Source organism: Chenopodium quinoa, unplaced genomic scaffold (genome assembly GCF_001683475.1).
Source record: "Chenopodium quinoa cultivar QQ74 unplaced genomic scaffold, ASM168347v1, whole genome shotgun sequence".
Taxonomy (NCBI): domain Eukaryota; kingdom Viridiplantae; phylum Streptophyta; class Magnoliopsida; order Caryophyllales; family Amaranthaceae; genus Chenopodium; species Chenopodium quinoa.
The window spans coordinates 385,931-408,046 of record NW_018743691.1 but is presented as its reverse complement, the minus strand read 5'-3'; the positions used below and the strand labels follow the sequence as shown (position 1 = coordinate 408,046).

The 22,116-nt window shown below is 35.8% G+C and overlaps 1 protein-coding gene across 1 annotated transcript; it reads right to left on the bottom strand.

Annotated features, from left to right (window-relative positions):
• Positions 1-12,647: 12,647 nt before the first annotated feature.
• On the bottom strand, positions 12,648-17,813 carry LOC110683700 (protein NRT1/ PTR FAMILY 2.4-like). Its single transcript, XM_021860093.1, has 4 exons — positions 17,644-17,813; positions 14,959-15,176; positions 14,246-14,781; positions 12,648-13,970 (listed from the first exon to the last, which is right to left on the bottom strand). The coding sequence occupies exons 1-4, from the start codon at positions 17,756-17,758 to the stop codon at positions 13,169-13,171; spliced, it is 1,671 nt and encodes a 556-aa protein (XP_021715785.1). The 5' UTR covers positions 17,759-17,813; the 3' UTR covers positions 12,648-13,168.
• Between the last annotated feature and the right edge of the window lie 4,303 nt (positions 17,814-22,116).

Sequence of the window (22,116 nt, the reverse complement as noted above, 5' to 3'; positions counted from 1 at the left end):
CAAATTCAAAAATTCTTACATATTCCATCTCCCCTCATCCTCCTCTACCATCTACACTAATTTTCCCCCACTTTCTCTCAAATTTTCTTAAACCCTAAGAGAGAGAAACCTCAAATTTTCCACTATTTTACAAAGCAATGGCCTCAAAGCGTTCAAGGAATCAAAGGGGTGAGAGCTCAAGTGCACTACAACCAACAATCAACCCGGACCTTTAAATTTCGGGATGGGAGGAGGTTGTAACCACCTCGGAGGAGCAACGGGTTAGGATGGTCAACCTCATTGATCGTCAGGTAATTTCTACCCGTTTCATTCATCATCCTACATTAGTTAGGTTAGGTCTTGATAAGTATATGGAAAAATTGTTCAAGGGCATAGGCATGAGTGGTTTTTTTCAAATGTTCCATGATACTCATGATTATTTAACATTGGAATTTATCTCAAGTTTTAATGTTATTAAAATGAATGCACTAATCACTCATGTACAATTCCGATTATTAAACAACGATGTGAGACTAACTCTAAAAGAATTTGGAAAGTTGTTTGATTTAAAATCGGATAAACCTATTGAGCCCTCTCAAGACCACACCGTCGTGGTCTATAAGAGGTTAACTGGGGAGGATTTAGTGAACCTCCAACATGCCAAAGGGACGTGGATTCAACATCCCGTCCCAAAGCTTTGGCAAAGATTTGTCGGCCTCACTATTTTTGGGAGGCATGAACCGGCAAATGTTCGGAGAGATGAATTGGAACTATGGGCATCCTACATAATTCCTAATGCTGAAAAATTGAACATACCCCATAGGATAGCCAATCATTTCCAAAGGGCGGCCAATGCGGCTGAGGCTAGTAGGTCTAGAGCACCTATTTACTTTGGGGGGTTAGTGACCCATATTGCTAGGAAACACTTACGTTGGAACCCCGATGGCCATAGGAAAGTTGTGGGATCGAACCTAATGGACCTACCCTATTTAGGGAGTTTGAACTGGGTACAACCGGTGGGGAGTGATACTTGGTGGATTGTCCACCGACAATCGGGTAGGAGGGACCAAGCCTTTACCTTACCCAACCCCGCCTTGACCAAATTTGAGAGGGGGAAGCCCTCTTATACTTTCGAGATAAATGGTCAAGGTGAGGTTCAACCACCTCACCCCTCACCACAACCCCACCAATCCCCCATTCACCACTCACCACACTACCAACCACCCCCACCTTTCACCTATGGCATGCCCACTTCCTCGGTCGATTACAATGTCGACCCCAATGCCCCATATGACTTTTCGGCTTTTAGGAGCCAATTAGACTGCATTGAGACGGGGCAAGGGAGGGTTGAGGGTATGATGCAAAACCTAGACTCTAGGTTAAGCACCCTAGATGGGCGGGTTGGTCTTATAGAGAGGAACCTAGGGAGGGGCCTTTACCCCATGTATGATGATTATGCCCGTCGGGGGGCTATTCCTCCCAATTCACTTACTCCCGATTGGTTCCAATACCCCCAAGGAGGGTATTCTCACCCCGGTGCTTATGGTACTTATGTGGACTACTCTTCGGTCCACGGATATGGGGTTATGGGTGGGAATGTAGACCCTAACTACTATGCTGGTGGTTCGGGGTATGGTAGTGGTGGCTCTAGCCATGGAGGAGCCAGTTCTAGCCACGGCGGGGGCTATTCTAGGATGGATGAGGATGAGGAGTAGGCTACTCTCCCAAGTCAATGAGGGCATTGCTTGATTTGGCTTGGGGGGGTGTTCTTTCACTTGGAAATTCTCTTCCTTTTCTCTCTTTATTTGCTTTCTAGTATAGTTTTTATTTGCTTTCCTAGTGTAGTTTTTATTGCTTTCTTATATATGAAAAATACAAAAAAAATTCAAAAATAAAAAAATTCAAAAATACGTTCCAATGAATTGTAAATCATGCTTCCCTATGCCCTATACTTGAGAAAATTTGTTTTGATTCTTGGTATTTGATGATGAATATTGTGGATTTGTTGGTCATGATTTGAAGTCTAATTGTTTGGACTCCTAAACATGTGTCAATTCTGCCCAACTACTTGTGAATATAGTGCTTGACTAGTTGATTTGGTTAGGAAATGTGTGATAGTTCCATAATTCCTGGTATGTCAATGAATTTGAGTATTGATTTGCAACTATGAGTAGTGTTTCATGACTTTTTATTATGCACATGAGGAGGACGAAGGCGTTCATTCTTTTAGGTAGCCTTCAGAGTATTTAGATACATTTGTTCCCTTCTTATCACCCATGTTGTTGCTTGTGCCCTTTTATTGTTTATAGCCACATTACAAGCCTTAATTGCCCCATTGGTTACTAGTCCCAAGCTTGGCTTGGGGGAGCTATTAGTGAGTGAGGTGAGGGAGTTTGTAGTGTGCACATTATTTGCACAATTTGGGTGGGTTTTGAGAAGTAATTTGTTCTTGATCATATTTTTGTTTTTATGAGTTTGAAAGTTGTATATATTTGAGAAAAAAAAAAGTGTGATGGAAAAAAAGAAGTTCAAAAAAAATGAGAAATTTGAATAAAAGAAAGTGAACTTCTAAGAAAAAAAAGGAAAAAAAAATGTTTGATGTTCAAATGTTCTAAGTGAAGGCTAATCAAAAGAAAAGAAAGAAAAAAAAAAGTTGAGTTTCAATGTAAATATTTCAAGTTATGAGTTCAAGGTTTGTTACTCACTCTTGTTCCATATTGTCATATTTTTATGAGTGAAATTGTCAGTGTTGGGATTGTTTTTATTGTTTGGAGTATATTTGGTGGATTGTTGTTGGAGTTGGTTATGTTGGAGATGTGTATGATCATTATTTTTGATCATGGGTTTATTAGGATTTGGCTCCCTTTTAGATAGCTTTTCTCTCACATAATCCCAAATTTATCCTACGTTTACCCTAGCCTTACATTACAAGCTTAAAAGACCTTCCGAACTTGTGCATAGAAGTTATGTAAATGTGAAAGTGTTGTTTTTCAATGCAAGTTATGACTTGGCATATTTCGAGTCGACTAGTAGGATGAGCGTTCAATGTTTTTTATACACACGAGAGTGTGAGTTGGGAGGGCATTGTTCACATTAAAGGGGTTGGGTGGAGTGCGATCGAGTACATTTTTTACTCGCCACACAAATGAGAGTTGAGTGTGTGAGCACTAGTCGTGAATTCTATATGCTCTTGTGGTTTGCTTTATTTGACAATTGTTGGGAGGAAGGGTGATTAGATGAATAAGATTGATTGATGTTGAAGCATGTTCATTTAATTTTACCTTGAGTCGTTGGCTTTTGATTTGTTTATTGGGGTGAAATATGTTTTATATGTTCATTGATGAGCTCTTTGCTTAGGGACAAGCAAAGGTTTGGCTTGGGGGAGTTTGATATGTCTATTTTATATAATGTTTTACCCCCGTCCCGTGGTCATTATTAGTAGTGTTTTTGGCTCTTTCGGGCCACTTTTATTACTAATTTGTGTGTTCTAGTGTTTTCGTAGTTTTAGTTGTATTTTACAGGAAATTGCACTCTTGGAGCATTTTCCCGAGCCTTATTGGATCGACTACGGAAGCTAGAAGGATACGACTAAGGGCTCGGTAATTTGGATCACGAGGCATTTGGACCATGTATTAGAGACCCGAGAGGAAATATGGATTGGGCCGAGAAATCTAGCCCAATCGAAGTCCAAGCCTCGAAAATGAAGACCGGGCCCGATCGGGCAAGCATGCGCCCGATCGGGCAAGCATACGCCCGATCGGGCGGCTGCGTGCATTAGTGCCCTCAAGGAAAAGGCGCGCTCGATCGGGTGAGCTAGGCTCGATCGGGCACGGCACATCAGTAGGAGCATAGTAAAAAAGGCGGGCCCGATCGGGCGCGTGTTTTTCCTAGAGTCTGATTAAGTTTAGTTTAATTCTTGTTTTAGGGAAAGTTTATATACGTTTTTGTACGGAATAATTACTTACCTCTTTCTCTTAGACTTTCTCTCTCTACTTAGTATTTTTCTCTCTCTTAAGTTCTCTCTAAACTTTTGTTCTTAATTCCTTCTTTAATTCCAGATTTATTTTGGTACAATTTCTTCCCTTTTTAATTTCTGCTATTTTAATTGTTTTCTTGATTATGCTTTTAATTATTTATTTGATTGGTTTAGTTATGATGATTAGTGAGTAGTTTAATTCTAGGGTTTATGGGGATCCATAATTAATATGAAGGGATAGTTTATTATTATTGATTGTTGATATTGCATGATAATTTCCTATTGAATTGTTTTAATTCTTTGCAATTAGATTATGAATCGAGCAGATGTAATTTGATTGTGGATGTTTAGCAATATTGAATTGATGAATCGAGCAGATGTTGATTTAATATTAAAGGCTATTTTTAATAGGAACTTAGGTCTAATAAATTGCGAGAGCCTGTTAGATCTATGTTGATTGATAAATTGCGAGAGCCTGTTAATCATGTTATCTATGCATTGTTAATTATTAATTACTTCGTTCTATCCCGGAATATTAATTATTGGTGAACCTGTGACCCTAGGTTTCCTTATTATTGATTATTTTCTCCTTAAACTTATTCTTCGTAGTATAGAATTCACACTAAAAACATTGGTTACGTAGATAATTTAGATTATATTAATTAATTAGAATTAAAAAGACCTGTTTCCCTGTGGAGTTCGACCCTACTTCCCTATCTACCTTAATTAGTGATTAGGTAATTATTTTTGATTAGGGGATACGACTTTACCCTGTCACCTGGCGCTAATGCTTGGCACCTAGCGCTAGCCTTAGCGCCTGGCGCTAACCTGTTTTATTCTCGTCGAAACTATGATTTGCTTTTCTATACGTTTGGCTGATTTTCTCTATAAATAGCCTCCTAAAACCTCCGTTTTCAATCATCAACTCTCTAGTTTTCTAATTCTCTTCTCTCTCTAAGCTAAAGCTTATTTTCTCTCTTTTCTAAACCAGCCCTTTTGCATACAAAATTCCGCATTCACAAGACCTAGAAGCACCTAGCATAGTTCAAAGTTGCCTTCGCCCTAGACGTGAAAGGTTTGATTTCTGAGGGTTTGGTTCCAAATCTAGTCTAAACTTTCTTAAATCTCTCCTTCAATTATTATTTAATTTAATTGTTTTGTTTATTATTTTCCTTGAAGTTACTAATAACGCGTGTATTTTGTTATTAGAAAGAGATACGAGGCATCCAAGTAAGTGCTTTATTTGTTTTTATTGATATTATGATATAGAAATCATGTTTAGGTTGTTATTTTGATTCCTAGTATCATGTTAGGATGCTTGATATTTTGAATGACAACAGTGATTCCTAGTATTATGTTTAGGGAAAAGGTTATAATATCAAATATGACAATTGTGATTCTTGTGATGCTTCCTATTCTCTTCCTAATATTCATGCTAGTATCATGTTAAGGCTAAAGCTTTGATTTTTATTGTTTAGTGACATGCTAGGGTTTGTTATTAATCTTGTTAGTATCATGCCTAGGATCTTGCTATTATTATTATGCTTTAACATGAATATTTGTTATGATTATTATTATGTTGCTTAATATTTTTTTGTTATTGCTTGATCACGCTTTTTATGCATGTTTAAGGGAATTGGTACTTGTAATCACGCTTAATAAGATAATTAATAATCTTGTTTAGGGTTAATTTGATTATAATTCAAGTGATCGCTAGTAATAGTTTTGTTTGTGCATTAATATTCAACCAACATAGATAAACAGGTTTAGGGTAATCCTATTAATTGCATGTTAGTCAGAAAGCGCACATGAATACGATCAGAATAAAGTATAGGCCTATTATTAGGGCAGGTTCAATCTCTTTTAGGTTGGATTTGTACCTTCATCTCTGAACTACTAGTCATGGTTCCAGACCTATTGGAGTTAACGATCTCCTGGATCGTTAAGGGGTGTAACCTTCACCTCGTGAACGATTTACAAGTTCCTAAAACTTGTTGGCGACTCTTTTGCTCTATCTTCTTTCCCTTTGAACGCCATCATACTTTAGTGTATGATCACAGTGGGGTTCAAGCTTGGGATAATGCTTGAAATATTCCCTACACAACCTAAAAAAGCAACAAAAAGACCTAAAAGACTACTATAAACTTAGCATAAATGTGCCTATAAATCCTATTTAAATGTGACTCATCAATAATCATATTATTCCTTCCACGGAGGAAAAGTTGATCACCCTGTATGCAGCATCTAAGGTCAACGATCCAACGGTCCATCCCTATGGAAACGTCTTCATGTAGCGGTCCTCAATTGGATATACGGGAATATATCTACCGATCTTCTCAAATCTATCTTGCTTAAGGAAGATATCTCTCAAGGGGCATGGGCACGTCTCGAGTCCATGTTTCAGGACAACAAATTCTACGGCCTACTCACCTAGAGGAATAGCTCACAGACCTAGATTTTGATATTTTTTGTCAATTGATAGCTATTGCAACCACATCAAATCCCTTTCAGACGATGCCTTGTGCTCAAGCTCACAGCTGGTTTACCTGAATCTTATGCTGGTGTAGTTGACATAATTCAGAACCAAGAGCCATTGCCCTCCTTCGAGAGTTGTTGCTCTCGTCTCAAACTTGCAGAGAGGACGATTAAAAATTGCTTCGCTAAGGAGGGAGGATCCAACAACCGATCACCTAGTGCTCTTGTCGCCAGCACCTCTGGCCACCACGGATCAGAGAGCAACTTAGTATCCTCTTCTTCTCGTTCCAACTCCAAAGGGAACAAGCAAAAAAAATCAAGCTCTAAATCTTCTGGGAAAGGCCACAACAACAACACCAATCCGCAGATTGCACCACAACCCAACCTCCACTTGGGCCAAATACTGTACCCTTCATTTGGGAGCAACAGCCATGGGCTCCCTAGGCTCCGTGGCTGGCTCAATGGCCCAACCTACCCCCCTTAGCTTGTTCATATCCTGCCTCATCTTGGGCTCCGAGACTAGCCCACAATGCAGGAGCAATCCCACCTAGGCTTGGTACTTTGGGCTCGAGGCCACAAGCCTACAATGCTATGAGTTAGCCTTCCTTTGCTCCTACGGATATAGAAGCAACTATGCACCTCTCTCGTTTCTTCAACTGGACGGTTATTATTACATGGATACCGACGCCACTTCTCAAATGACTGCGGATCAAGGTATTCTTTCCTCCTATGTCAATTCGAGCATTCATAATAAAAACGTTGTTGTTGTTAGTGGTGATTTAATTCCAATAGTTGGTCACGGTATTACTACTTTTCCCACTCCCTATCCACCTTTTTTCCTAAACAATGTCTGACATGCTCCTAAACTAATCAAAAATTTGAATTCTGTTCGTAAATTCAATACTGGTAATATGGTTTCAATTGAATTTGATTCTTTTAAGTTTTCTTTGAATAACTTACAGACAGGAACCAAACTTTCAAGATGTGACAGTGCGGGGGACCTTTATACTCTCTTCTCCTATTCACAAGCCAATTATCATGAAAATCACTTTGCCCTTACTCCTATCTCTTCCGATATCTGGCATAATCGTTTGGGTCATCCTAGTGCTGGTGTTCTTAGATCTCTAAGTAGTAAATAATTTATTGGTTGTAATATGGCTGGAACTCTTTTTGTTCATCTTGTCCTTAAGGAAAACTATCTAAATTTCATTTTATGATTTTGTGTCGCACACTGTTCTTCCTTTTGACAACATTCATAGTGATTATTTTTTTTTTTTGAGGGGATTCATAGTGATCTTTAAACAACTTTTGTTATTAGTTCTGCTGCCCATTGTTATTATGTTTTGTTTCTTGATGATTACAAATGGACTTTTTCTATTGCAAAAAATCCTAAGTAAAACACTTATTCAAATCTTTTTATTCAATTGTTCAAACACAATTCGAACGTAACATAAAAACTTTTAAATGTGACAATGGCACCGAATATATTAATGGGACTTTTAAATAATTCTTTGATCACCATGGTATGTTAATCTGACTCTCTTGTCATTACGCTTCACCACAAAATGGAAAAGTCGAGCAACACATTAAATCCATATAAACAACATCATTCGGACCTTACTTGCTCATTCCTCATTACCTCTCCCTTTTTAGCACCATGTTTTAGAAATGGCTACTTATCTCTTAAACATCTTACCAACCAAAGTTCTAGGATTTCAGTCACCCACTCAAGTTCTATATCAATGCGATCCAATTTATTCGGAATTGCGTGTTATTGGTTGTCTTTGTTTTCCCCTCTTCCCTACCACTTCTATACATAAGCTGCAAGAATGGTCCACTCCTTGCGTCTATCTAGGTCTCGTTTCCAACCATCGTGGTTCAAAGTGCTATGATATGTCCAATGGAAAAATTCTTATTTTTCTTCATGTGAAATTTGTCGAGTTCCCTTTCTCCAAAATTCACTCACCTCAAAAAGAGGATTATAATTTTTTAGATTATAATCCGTTCTATTCCCATTTGAAATCGCAAAGCACTCCCCAAACCCCCCTCCCCCCCACACACCTAACGAAGTAGGGGCAGCCACACCTACCCGTCGCTCACCCTTCGGGCGCTAGATCGAGGCAAGCCACCCCAGCCTCGGCTTTTGCTCCAGCCGCCGATTTTCCATCGCTCGCTGGGTTACCACTCCAGCCACTAGCACTGGCATCCCCTCCTCCTCTCACATTGTCACTCTCACCTCTCCCTCTTCCTTACAACCTGACCCAAGCACTCACACTTCCATAATGTAGCTCGGGCAGCCTGCCACTTCTCCCTCTCACACTCCATCACCTCTTGACTAAACCAAAAAAATGCCCCAAGCCTATTCCTATCTCCCATAGCGTGATTACAAGAGCTAGAAATTATATTACCAAGCCTAATTCTAAATATTTTAACAATTTAAACACCATGACTATACCTAACATCTCTTGTATACCTGTAGGGAATATTTCAAGCATTACCCCAAACTTGAACCCCATTGTGATCATACACTTAAGCATGGTGGCTTCCAAAGGGAAGGAATCTAGAGCAAAAGAGTCGCCAACAAGTTTTAGGAACTTGTAAACCGTTCACAGGGTGAAAGTTACACCCCTTAACGATCCAAAAGATCGTTAACTCCAATAGGTCTGCCCAAATAATAGGCTTCTACTTTATTCTTCTCGTATTCATGTACGCTTTCTAACTAACATGAAATCAATAGGTTAACCCTAAACCTGTTTAATCTATGTTGGTTGAATATTAATGCACAAATAAATCTATTATTGGCGATCACTTGAATTATAATCATATTAACCCTAAACAAGATTATTAATAATCTTATTAAGCCTGATTACAAGTACAAATTCCCTTTAAACATGCATAAAAGGCGTGATCAAGCAATAACAATAATAATATCAAGCAATATGATAATAATCATAATAATAATAATTATAATAATTGTAAAAATAATCATATTAAAGCATAATAATAATTGCAATATCCTAGGCACGCATGATACTAACAGGATTAATAAAAAAAACCCTATAGCATGTCACTAAAAATTAAAGATCAAAGCTTTAGCCCTAACATGATACATGATATTAGGAAAGAAATAGGAAGCATTCTTTTAATCATACTTGATACTAGAAATTTATTCTTTACCCGAAACATCTTACTAAGAAAAGCATCCTAACATGATACTAAGAAAAGCATCCTAACGTGATACTAAGAATCAACATAACAACCTAAACATGATTTCTATATCATAATATCAATAAAACAATTAAAGCACTTACTTGGATGCCTCGTACCTTTTTCTAATAACAAAATACACACGTTAGTAACTTCAAGGAAAATATAAAATTAAGGAATTAAATTAAATAATTGAAATAGAGATTTGGGACCAAACCCTCAGAAATATCAAACCTTTCACGTCTAGGGCGAAGGTAACTTCAAATTTGGCTAGGTGTGTCTAGATCTTGTGAATGCGGAATTTTGTTTAAAAAGGGCTGGTTTAGAAAGAGAGAGAGAATCAAGAAATTCTTAATGAGAGTTGATGAGAATTGGTGATTAAAAACGGAGGTCTAAAGACGCTATTTATCATGAAATAGTTCGAAATTGATAATACGAATTAGAGTTTGTAAAGAAATAAAACACGCCTCTGTCGCCAACAACACCACCTGTTGCCGCGCGATAGGGTCTGTCGCCAGGCGACGACAGCCTGTCGTTTGGCGACACAGAAGGTTTTCCACACGTTTTCTATTTTTTGATAAAATCAAGTCGTAAAAGTCCGTAAGAAGGGTAAAATCGTAATTTCACATAAAACACTTCTTTTATTCCAAATAAAACTCGTAAAACATAATTATCAATCCTAATCCCATTAGGATTCAAAAGAACCTTTTAGAAGATTCTAGAAGACTATAATCAATCCTAATTGCATTAGAAATGATAATTCATAATAGGCCCTCCTCTAGATCATTGGGCCGCATATAAGAACCAAACCGGGCCCAGTTTCGTAATTTGGCCATAACTTCCTCAATATTCATCGGAATTGGGCTTACAATATATCGTTGGAAAGCTCTTTTCGAGCCTAATTGAACTACACTATTATTGGACCCTTTCTATGGACCAAACTAAATTGAATTGGATATTTTCATAAAATAGAGTAGGTTTTCGAAAACAGAAAGAGAGAATTTTAATAAAAACTAATCGCAACATTAGACTTTCCACACTTTCACTTCATTCGGTTATGATTCGACGCGAAAGGTATTAATCATTGGGTTTTGTTTTGTGGAGACACAAATGGGTGTCTACAATACCCAAGGACCCTGTTAGTGCTATTCGTGACCCAAATTGGAAAATTGCAATGTTAGATGAATATAATGCTCTTTTTGATAATGATACATGGGAATTTGTTCTAAGGCCGCCGGATGTTAATATTATCAGGTCAATATGGATTTTTCATCTTACAAAAAAAATCTGATGGTTCATTTGAGAGGCATAAAGCAAAGCTTGTAGGTGATGGGTAAAATCAAAGGCAAGGTATTGATTGTGATGATACTTTTAGTCCGGTTGTAAAACCGGCAACCATTCGCATTGTCCTAAGCATTGCTCTTTCAAAATCATGGCATATTCATCAATTAAATATCAATAATGATTTCTTGCATGGATATCTCAGTGAAACAGTCTATATGCACCAACCCATGGGGTTTTGTGACAAGAGTCATCCTGATCATGTTTGCTTACTCAAAAAATCTCTTTATGGTCTCAAACATATTCCACGGGCCTGGTATCGGCGTTTTGCAGATTTTGTCACCACAATTGGATTTTCTAACAGTAAATCTGATACTTCTTTGTTCATCTACATACAGGGTTCAGAGATGGCTTATATTCTGTTATTTGTTGATATATATTATTCAGACATCATCTTTTGATCATCTCAAAGCATTTTATGACTCTTTTGGGCAATGAAATTTCTATGAAGGATCTAGGTCTCTGAGTTTCTTTCTAGGGATTGCAGTCACTCACAGTGCTACTGGTATGTTTTTATCCCAGAAACAATATGCTATAGAGATCATTGATAGGGTCGGGATGTCTAACTGTAGCCCATGCCATACGCCTGTTGACACTAAACCGAAGCTTAGTGCCTCTGATGACTCCCCATATGAGGATCCCACTAAGTATCGTAGTCTGGCCGATGCATTGCAATATCTTACTTTTACTCGGCTCGACATCTCCTATGCTTATGTTCTAAATTTTTGCTATCTTCTACATTTTTTTTCTATGTTCTAAATTCCTTTGGCTTATGTTCTAAATTTTTCCTATGTTCTAAATTTTTGTTATGTTCTAAATTTTTATCTATGTTCTAAATATAAACTCCTCAAAATTATAGAAATGTCAATAATGAACCTATAGTAACGATATTTCTTAAATAGATCTGGTTCACACTATTTAAGAAATGTCTTTATTTAACTCTAGGTTTTCTCTCTATTGATGGGATATAATTGAGAGTATATTGTATGTATTAGTAGGGAACATAACCCTAGATGTCTATTTATGTTCTAAATTTTTGCTATCTTCTACTTTTTTTTCTATGTTATAAATTTTTTCTGCTTATGTTCTAAATTTTTCCTATGTTCTAAATTTTTGTTAGGTTCTAAATTTTTTTCTATGTTCTAAATATGAACTCCTCAAAATTATAGAAATGTCGTTACTATAGGACCATTTTTTATGATTAGATCAAAACTAATAAAGTTTTTTTTTTTTTTTGAAAGAAGTCCTAAAGGACATTAAATTTCATTAATAATAGCCATACGGCATCTACAATTGACAATTAACGATAATGAAAACGAATTTAGCAAAATCAAACAAGAATTAATCGGGGAAGGACTAAGAATCCAAATACATAAATATAACAATTTGGCACATTCTCGGTTCGTTGTCTCATACAACTTTTTGAGTGGATCCGTCGCCGCTTCGCAATTTTGTGAGAAAGAAAATTCTTGTGTTGATTCCGTAACCCGAATCCGAGCTATAATCAATAGTAGCCCCGCACAACCAGAGACCAAATTAAACACAAATAAAACCTTGTCTTTCGAAGGAGTCCGAAAAATCTTGTCTTTCGAAGGAGATCGAAAAAACCTTGTTTTTCGAAGGAGATAAACCCTTTCTTTCGAGGGAGACATTATTGTAACCTAGAACAAATTAAAAAACTTGAAAGAAAATAAAATTTGGGGCTTTCCACCGGTGAAATCCGATGGAAGCCCCTTCAAAATTGACAATGGAGGCTAAAGTTTAGGAGAAAAACTAATAAAGTTTTAACATTAGTTCTTGTATAATAATGGGTTCTTATATATTATTTGAAACGTTGCACCACGATTTGTGACATAGTTCTTACACACCCCCACCAACTCCCCTCAAAAAATTATTTAGTACGCTTGCCTATAGGGAGATCAACCATCACCAAAATTACATCAATAATGAAATCAATTACAATTACAATCAACCATGAGCCAAGAAATAAAGGAAATTTAAATATTTGCTTAATTAAAATGAAACACACACACTTCCTTAAAAAAAAAAAAAAAAAAAATAAGAAAGAAAGAAACTTACACACAAGTATTTTGACATCCAAATTAAGCTAGCATGCATAGACCAACATACATGCATATCACACATTTAGAAGAAAACTATGTACCCTACATTTTTGGTTCCATGCATTTCCTATTCATCAGTAGATTCATCATTATTAGTGTACTTGTATAATTTAGCACATGCAAGATAATAACCAAAGTTGATGGTTCCAACAATAGCTAATGTCCAATACACTTTATCCATTCTTCCGTGATTAATATTATCCGGTAACCATGAAGTAGTTCGTTGAACCAAGCTTATAAAGGCGGTACTTAGATAGTATCCGACAGCCATATGCAACGAAGCACAGGAAGCGGCTGTACTCCTTAGCGATTTTGGTAGTTCTTGATAGAAGAATGCCAACTCTGCCGGGAAGTAAAAAGAACTCGATACACCCAACAAACCCAAAGGCAAAATTAACCATAACACTGAAATAACATGGTTATTGGAAGCCATTAGATTAAGTCGTTTTTTCTCAATGAGAGCAAACGAGATCATGCTAAGGAAAGTGAGAAAGTAGCCAACTCCAACGCGCTTAAGAGGGTCTAATGGTCGACCAACAATGTTTTTCCATAAGGGGTATAGTACTCGATCAAGAAGGCATAGCGCGATGGATCCACATAGTAGAGGGAAGACTAGAATGCTTGCAGCCGGTAGTTTGAAATGGTGGCCTAGTCTTCGGTCCATGGACAATGCTTGAAGAATAACTAGGCTTGCAGCAACTCCGGATACTGTGTTGAGTAATATCCCTCCTGACCAAATTGGTAGTGCTTTGATCAATTTCTTTAGGTCCTCTACTTCTTCAACGGTACACAAATTCCACGATTTTGTGAAGGGTTTCGAATGTGGTTGATGATCTCCTCCTTTTATCAAGGCAGCTCGATTGAAGAAGCTACAAATCAACATTAACATTATATGCATAAACAAGCTTTGCACTAAGAAGGATATTATAATTTCATCTTTTGCAGTAATTTAAAGACAATATAGTATTTTCTGTCTCTTAAAGTTTTTCCAGTTTTGACTTTTTTTGAGAGATGGTTATAATCCGAACATGAATAACTTTGAGAGATATTGATGTTAGTTTTACATAGGTTTAACTTCTTTCACTCATCATATATAACTCTAGAATCTAAATGAAATGTTAAAATTAAGAAGCAACTCAATTACCTTAGGCTAGAAGTAGGAGATCCAATATTCATCTTTGATTTTGAGGAGCCATTGAAGTAATCATCTTCATCTTTTTCTCCGGTCACTCTAACACTCTTTCGAAATGAGGTAACAAGAACACGAGCAATGCTAATAAAAGGACTCCCCTGAGGCAAAACCAGCCTATAAAACCGCGATCCAAACAAGAAAAGGGCAATGGCAATTGCATTAACAGCACCACTTATGCCAAAACTTAAGGTCCATTTACCCTTGTCTTGAAGGTAAATTACGGCGGTGAAGCCTATAACGGAGCTAGCCTCAATGGCGAAGATGAACCAATTAAAGAAAACTCGTTGTTGTTCGGGTTTTTTGAATTGGTCTGCTCCCAATGCTCCTATCACGAAACGAGTACCCCCGAATCCAATCATCGAAATCGCTAAGGTGGCGTAGAGGAAGGCGTATTGGAGGCTTGATGGAGGGTTGCATGAGGTTATGTTTGTGCATGGTGGAGGCCTTAAAGATGGTATTGCAGATGAAAGGGTGAACATTATTGCACCCTACATAACATAACATTGTACCAATTTAATTATTATAATATCAATTAAACTAACTTTATTACAATCTTGTATTGAATTCAAAGACAATACATCGTCCAGGTCAATAACTAGTTTAATTTATGTTAAAATCATAAACAAAATTTAGAGTGAGGATCAACGTTATTTAGCTTAATTTACCAGTAATGAAATGAAAGATGAGACAAGAACGACGGAGTAGGAACCAAAGAGAGAATCGGCGAGAATAGCAGCTAATATAGGGAAGAAATTGACACCACCACCAACAACATTGTGGAATTGAGCAGCAGCAATGTCCTTGATATTGTACTTCTTCATTGCATAAACTACTATGTTTGCATACCAAGATGTTGCTGCTAGTGTTAATCCCATCATACTTCCTGCAACATAAATGCACGTAATTTGTTTATTAGCTTTGAGAAAAATGTACATACTAGTGTACAATATACATGTATGTTAGCGCCTAACAAAGCTACGACATACATGCTATATAGCATACGTAAACGTTACCAATTGTAAATCAGAAGTGTCAGAACATGGCCTAACCAATCTGATCTTGGAAAATTATCTGGTTCAGATTCCGATTCACAGGGACATAATAATTTAGCATAACTCAAATTTAAAATTAGACTAAATCCCAACACCAGAATTGACACCTCTAATTGCCTACAAGTTTTACAATTATTACTGTGATATAATTCTGGGGCCTTTTTCAGAAAACAAAAGGACTGGGAGTTGGGCCGCGGGTGTCAGGCCTCTAGCTGCATCCCTTGTGGCTTGGATGTGAAATCAAAAAGATAAAATTGTTTAGATAAATGAGTTGAATCAAGTATAGTAGTATAAATGGATCGGACCCATGGAAGAGAGAGTTTCCTTTTTCCTTTTTTTTTAGGTAACGGTTACAATAGAACACATAAAAATAAAGTAAAAAGATTGCAAAAAGATTAAAGAGAGCAATAAAGGTGGAAATGAAGCCTATCAAATTTTTTATGTACAACTCGTTGCATAAAGTCTATTGTACATCTAAGGTGATTTGTTTTTCCATGTGCTTGTTCCTTGTCAGCAGACAGGAAAGAAATTATATTTGATTGTACAATTAGCTACAACATGTTGTAAGTAGTGCAGATCCTCAAGCCTATTGAAATGGCAACAATGTACAAAAACAACTTACAGAAGTGTATCAATAGTAATGTTTAGAAGCAAATTGTAACATACTAACATACAATCAATATGTATGTTTATGGTATCTAGATCGATTCTACTGTTAGTATATATCACCTCCGGCTTTAATGTACAGAACATAAAGAGTATTATTAATATTGATAAGTATAGATGTATGTTTGATTCATTAATTTAAATAACAACGTGTTTTGAACAATATATCTTTTCAATCAATAATTTCAATTGGTGCACATTTTTTCTCCTTTAGTTGAGTGTATGTACTCTACCAATAATAAAATGGAAGAAAAGCAACAACCCTAATTTGTTGATGAAAAGAATGAAAAGTGGAAGCATATAAATAATTATCATATAATTACTATGTTACCCCACCTTATGAGATTAGCTAGTTAAAGAGCAACACCAAACATAAAACCAAGAACGAATAGAAGATTTTTCATATACTACCTCTGGTTTATATTACTCGCAACAAATGATTATTATTTATGAGACCTAAAATATTTATTTGTTGCAAGTAATAAGAACCGGATGTAGTATATTACATGAGATTATGAGAACATGTCCCACTAGGGTTCTTGAAAGTTTTAGACCTCACCACATTCATGTATTGAATTTATTTAGTAATTTTGTATTTCTAACTTTTTTTTTTTTTGGCTTGGTTAAATAGTCATCATTGCCGATTATATTTAGATATTGCTTATAAATTTTAGTTAAAGCACCATTACAGTTCTTGTTCCTTTATTGAATATATATAGAACATCATCACCAAAATAATATAAATTTCTGTATATTGAAAGAGTTTTACTTTATATTGCATTGTATTATATAGTGAGTGATATAATTGCTAATTGAGCAAAATACATATCTTAATCTCATAATTTTCAAATATAATATATACCAACATCCATGTGTAAATTTACACCCTTTCACATTCCATTATGCTCATCATACGCAAAGTAAAATGGGAGGAAATTACGAGGTTATAAAATTATTCATAGGTCATGAAAGTTATAAGATATATGGACACCCCACTTATACACAATATAAATTAAAGATCGAGGAAATGCTTCTAAATAAACAGAATAACATGACACGTAGATTAATACATATATATATGTTAGAGTTTAGAAATAAAGATGGAATTTGGATATATGGTATTAGATACCACTATAATAGGTTTTATTTTTATTTTATGCTTCTTTAATTTGTAGCTAACTTACATACATGTGCTTTTTTTAAAAAAAAAATATGAGGTTATTGCTCTTCAAACTAGCTAATTAGAGTTTCGATTATTAGTTGCATAAGTCATTGTACGACAAACTATTAGACTCACTATACTTTCAGCATGATTAAGATGGAGATGAGTGTCCATCAAATGATGGAAGATTCAGATAAACTGAAATTTATACAATCAATATCATATGTAACGTATAGTGAGATATTTACATATAAAGAAACAAAGTTTACACGTTTTAAAAATACCAAAAATAGTAATCCTAGGAGTATGTGACTATGTGAGACTTTGAGAATACATATATATTGACTTTATTTGTGCGAAACAGATATGTCATACCAACAATTACCATTTTATCAAGGTACGTACAGTGTCTAGGTCGTGCATGTAATAATTTGCGTTAAAGAAGAGAAGAGAAAATAAAGAGAAAGGACCTATTATGAAAGGAAAGGTGACCCATCCTCCTTTGTTGTCGTTGACGCATATTTGTACATCTTGAAGAGATGCTTCGTCTTCAGCTTTCTCATTTTGAGGATAAGAGTGTTCCATGTTCAAACCTAAGAATTTAATTTGGAATACTATGTTTTCTTTTTTTAAACGTTTGAATGATAATGTTAACTAGCATAATCACCCACTACTTTATATAAAGAAAATCATAATAATAAAATAAAATAATTCCACTACTTTAAATTATTTAACTTTAAAAATCCTTTTTTATTTTTATATTATAAGAGTATATTTAATTTACCTAGTAATAATAATAATATTGTTAGAAATTTCAACACGGTATTTTGGAATATTAGACCAAACATATGAATGAGTGCCATGTGGCCACTATATGTACTTAGTTGCATAAATTACTATCATATACCTTAAAATTATTTGTGTTATCAGTTAATTAACATGGATCCGTACAATTATATGCTTTTAGTCGCAAACCATTTGAATATTTAAGCAAGTATGATGATTATTGGCCTTCATCTTCCTTATTTTAAGTTGAATTTGATGGAATAATTAAGCTGGCCCAAGTTATTTAGTTATTAATTACTGGTCTAATACTAATTAGGGGCCGTTTGGTTCACAAGGGGTAATCGGAATGGAATGAACAAAGGGAAAGACAAGGAATGGAATGAAAATACCTAAAATTTTCTATGTTGTTTGGTCTTAAAAACAAAGGGAATGAGGGCCACCAGTCCCACCACCACACCACCACCACACATCCACCTCAAACCTTCATTCTCCAGCGTTTCCAGCCACCAAACCACTCGTCGCACCTCCCTCCCCCTTCGCCTCCCTTCGCCGGTCATCCCCGCCCCTCGCACAGCTCTCCCCGCCCCTCGCAAACCCTCCCTCAACCCCGAAAAACCACCATCAGCCCCGAATAAACCCTAGAAACTATTCTCCCTCGCCGTTTGAGATGCGACAACCTCCGACGAGGGTTGGGGGAGGTGCGAAAAGGGTTGAGGGAGGTGCGAAAAGGGGTAGCGACGTGCGATTCCGGTGCGAAAAGGGGCAGCGAACAGATTCGATTCCGGTGCAGGGGAGAGTCGGCGAGGGGCGGCGAGGGTCGGGGAGGGGCGGCGAGCGTCAGGTGGGATGGTGGTTGGGTTTTCCGGTGGTTGGGTAGGTATGAAGGTGGTGATGTGGTGGTGTGGTGGTGGTAGGGAATGGGAATGAAAATACCTAGGGGGGTGGGGAATGGGCTTAGAAGGACTTGGGGGAATGGATGGGGGAAAGGGAATGAAAAAAAAGGGCTAACAAACAGCAACAAAGGGAATCAGGGTGGTTGATTCCCTTTCCTTTTGATGAATACCCCCAACCAAACGGCCCCTTAATATATTGTGTTGCAAGCAATAGCAATTTTTTGTGCACGGATTATTTTTAAAGATGAGATGTTACAAGTGCAATGATATTGATAAATAACTACAATCGTAATGATATGTACGGGCCGGAATTTGATCATAATTTACGAGTCACGAATATTAGTTTCCTATAATACTCCAACTAAATTAACTAATCATCCATAAAATATACTATGTAATTAGATCTGAGTAAACTATATGGATATGAAATGGTATAGTTGACTCCTAGAATTGTCGATATTTGAAACCTAAGATTGATTAATAAAATGAAAGAGGATGTGCTACATGCCTCCATAAAAGAGACAAAGTATACAACTATACAAGGAAGATTGTGAAGATTAATTATTATCTTAAACAAATTGTGCAGGCTAATATTAATTAGGTTAAGCAAATTTTAAAATAGGAAACAATTGCTACTTGATGAAATCATAGAGATTCTCTATCAAATGAAAATATTTGACAAATTTGTTTGAGCTGTCCAACAACAGTTGACCCATAAAGTGTGGATTAGGATTAACTAGAGAAGACCTAAATAGGTCCAAGTCTAAAGCTAGATCTCTATCCTCATCTTCCATTACACAAAAACAAATTCATTTTCTTTGTGTGCGCATTTGTGGTGGCGCCATAATTTTTTTATATCCTATCTCCGTTTTATATTTTTAACAACTTTTACATATTATTTGTAAGACATAAAATATTTTAAAATTGCAAAAAAAAAAAAATGAAACGGAGGTAGTATTTAAATGATATATTCCGTACATAATTCTTAGAGTTATATATAAAGAGCAAAAAATAGAAAAAAAAAAACAAACAAACGGAAATATAACATTAATTACACTTATTTACATGTGATTTTTGTGCAAATATCCTAGTGTGTCGCCCCTTTTTCTCTCTTCTCTCTCCTCTCTCTTCTAGGGTTTTAATTTTCTTAGCCGTTTAGGCCGGAAATAGTCTAATTTATTCGGAAATTAGACTATTTCCGACCCTTTTTCTTTAATTCGATTTTTTTTTGTTTTGTTTTACGTTTTGGTTTTATTTGTTTTGTTTTGTTCTCTCCATCTGTGAGAGTCTGTCCCAATTTTCTGGGTTTTTTCCAATTTTCTGAGATTTTGATTCTCATCTATGAATGAGAATTTTATTTTTAGGGTTCTTATAATAATTGGGAAGGTGATTTGGATTCCGATGGGTCTGGGATTTGTCATCAACCAGTCGATCAAAACATCAGCGCAGATTGCGGAGGTCTCAACTTGGAAAGATGCAAAGACATCGAAAATCATTGCTCGCGTCAAGCTTGAAGCGGTGGAGTATGAGCTATGCCAAATATGCAAATTATTAGTTATGATTTTGATTGTAAAAGTTATGATATTTTCTCTAAAGCTGTGGTTTACAGATCCTTATTATTATAGATGTTGTATGGCTTTTATTTAATGTTATTATACTTCCCGTTCAAAAAAAAAAAAAAAAAATGTGATATTTGTCATGCATTTCTAAATTAATACTTCGTATTAAATTAGAGCGGCCACATATAAATTAGAGAAGAATTAAATTTTACTCTTAGTCCTAAAGGTTACATATAGCATTACTCTTATTAGTTTATCAAGTTATTGTTTTGGTGTATGAAATAAGACTAGCTAATTGGTATGGAATTTAGAACAATATTATTGTCGTGGTGTGATAAAAGTATCCCAAAGCCAAGGAGAATATGTGATTGTATTTTTTAGAAAGTATTTGTGTCTCTCTATAGAAAAGCTTAGTCATAGAATAAAATCAAGATCCATAGCATAAGGTAATCAAGGCAATATTTAATATAATTAGGGTGTAATTTAAGAGAGGATAGAATCTAAGATGATTATGTTACAGTCTGCTATATAATTTTTAACGACTAACAGCTAATTAAGCAGAAGATACTAACTTTACATTCTACAATCACTCAATTGAGTGCGTCTAAAAGATGATTGAAGGGTAGTAATACGGGTTCATCCACTCCTAGGAATACGCCATGGTACATGTCAAAGAACTAGTTCAACCAAAAGGTTTAATTTAGTAGATAATTGAAGCATAGAATTGTATTTGTACATAATCACACTTCTTCGTATCCAACGCTAAATATTTCACTTTAACAAAAAAGGGATGGATGAGATTTAAACTTGTAAATGACATTAGCTCTTAATACCAGGACAAATAATCAACCAAATCAAAAATTTAACTGATGTTTAAAGTAAAAAATTGATTTTTATACTCTACCAACACACGCTTTCACACGAGGGAGCCTGTGGTAGATCCTAGATAGAGCCTTCCCTAAAAGCTATATATCACACCATTATTTTAAGAAATATGATATCCTTTCGATATTTTGGACATAATTAACGTACTTTATAATAATATCAAATTGTGCAAAAGCTAATTAATGGCTAAACTAGGATAAACAATTCTAGTATGGATTTGCAAAAGGTATATCCGTATATGGCTACCTAGTCCGTAGAGTGTGGACGTTGCTTATTCATGTTAATGGTTTTCCACCTAGATTTTACAGACTGAATTATGAGTTGCTTGTCTATATTGTTATAAAAACCAAATTATGTTATATTTCCTCCGTTCTTTATTACTTGACCCGCTTTGACTTTTACACTATTCACCACCCCTTCTTTGACCGTCTTTTGTGAATAATATGTAATAAAAAATATTTTCATGTATGATCTTTTTGAATTCGTCTCAATAAGTACTATCATAATATATAACTTTTATAATTTTTAATTATGAAGAATTTAAGTTATTGATCGTGAAAGTTTTGCATTGGCAAGCGTGATAAAAGAAACAGGTCAAGTAAAAAAGAACAGAGGAAGTATGATTTTAAATCCTTCCAAAGAGTGTCATTTTCTTCAGAGGGCTAACATGCCATATTTTAATGTTTTTTTTCTTAATGTGGTGATTGTAAGGAGAAAATCCTTTTGTATTTTGTACCGAAAGCTCTTTCGTGTTGATTTAATTTAGTTTTTAAGCTAAGCCCTTTAGAATTGAGTGGAAAATACGTAGTAAGAAAGTTCC

Excerpts from the sequence above, each read along its gene's own strand:
- LOC110683700 (XM_021860093.1), bottom strand. The coding sequence starts at position 17,758 with ATGGAACACTCTTATCCTCAAAATGAGAAAGCTGAAGACGAAGCATCT. Across the intron at positions 15,177-17,643 it reads CACCTTTCCTTTCATAATAG|GAAGTATGATGGGATTAACA; the intron begins GTCCTTTCTCTT and ends TTTATGTTGCAG. Across the intron at positions 14,782-14,958 it reads CATCTTTCATTTCATTACTG|GGTGCAATAATGTTCACCCT; the intron begins GTAAATTAAGCT and ends TATGTTATGTAG.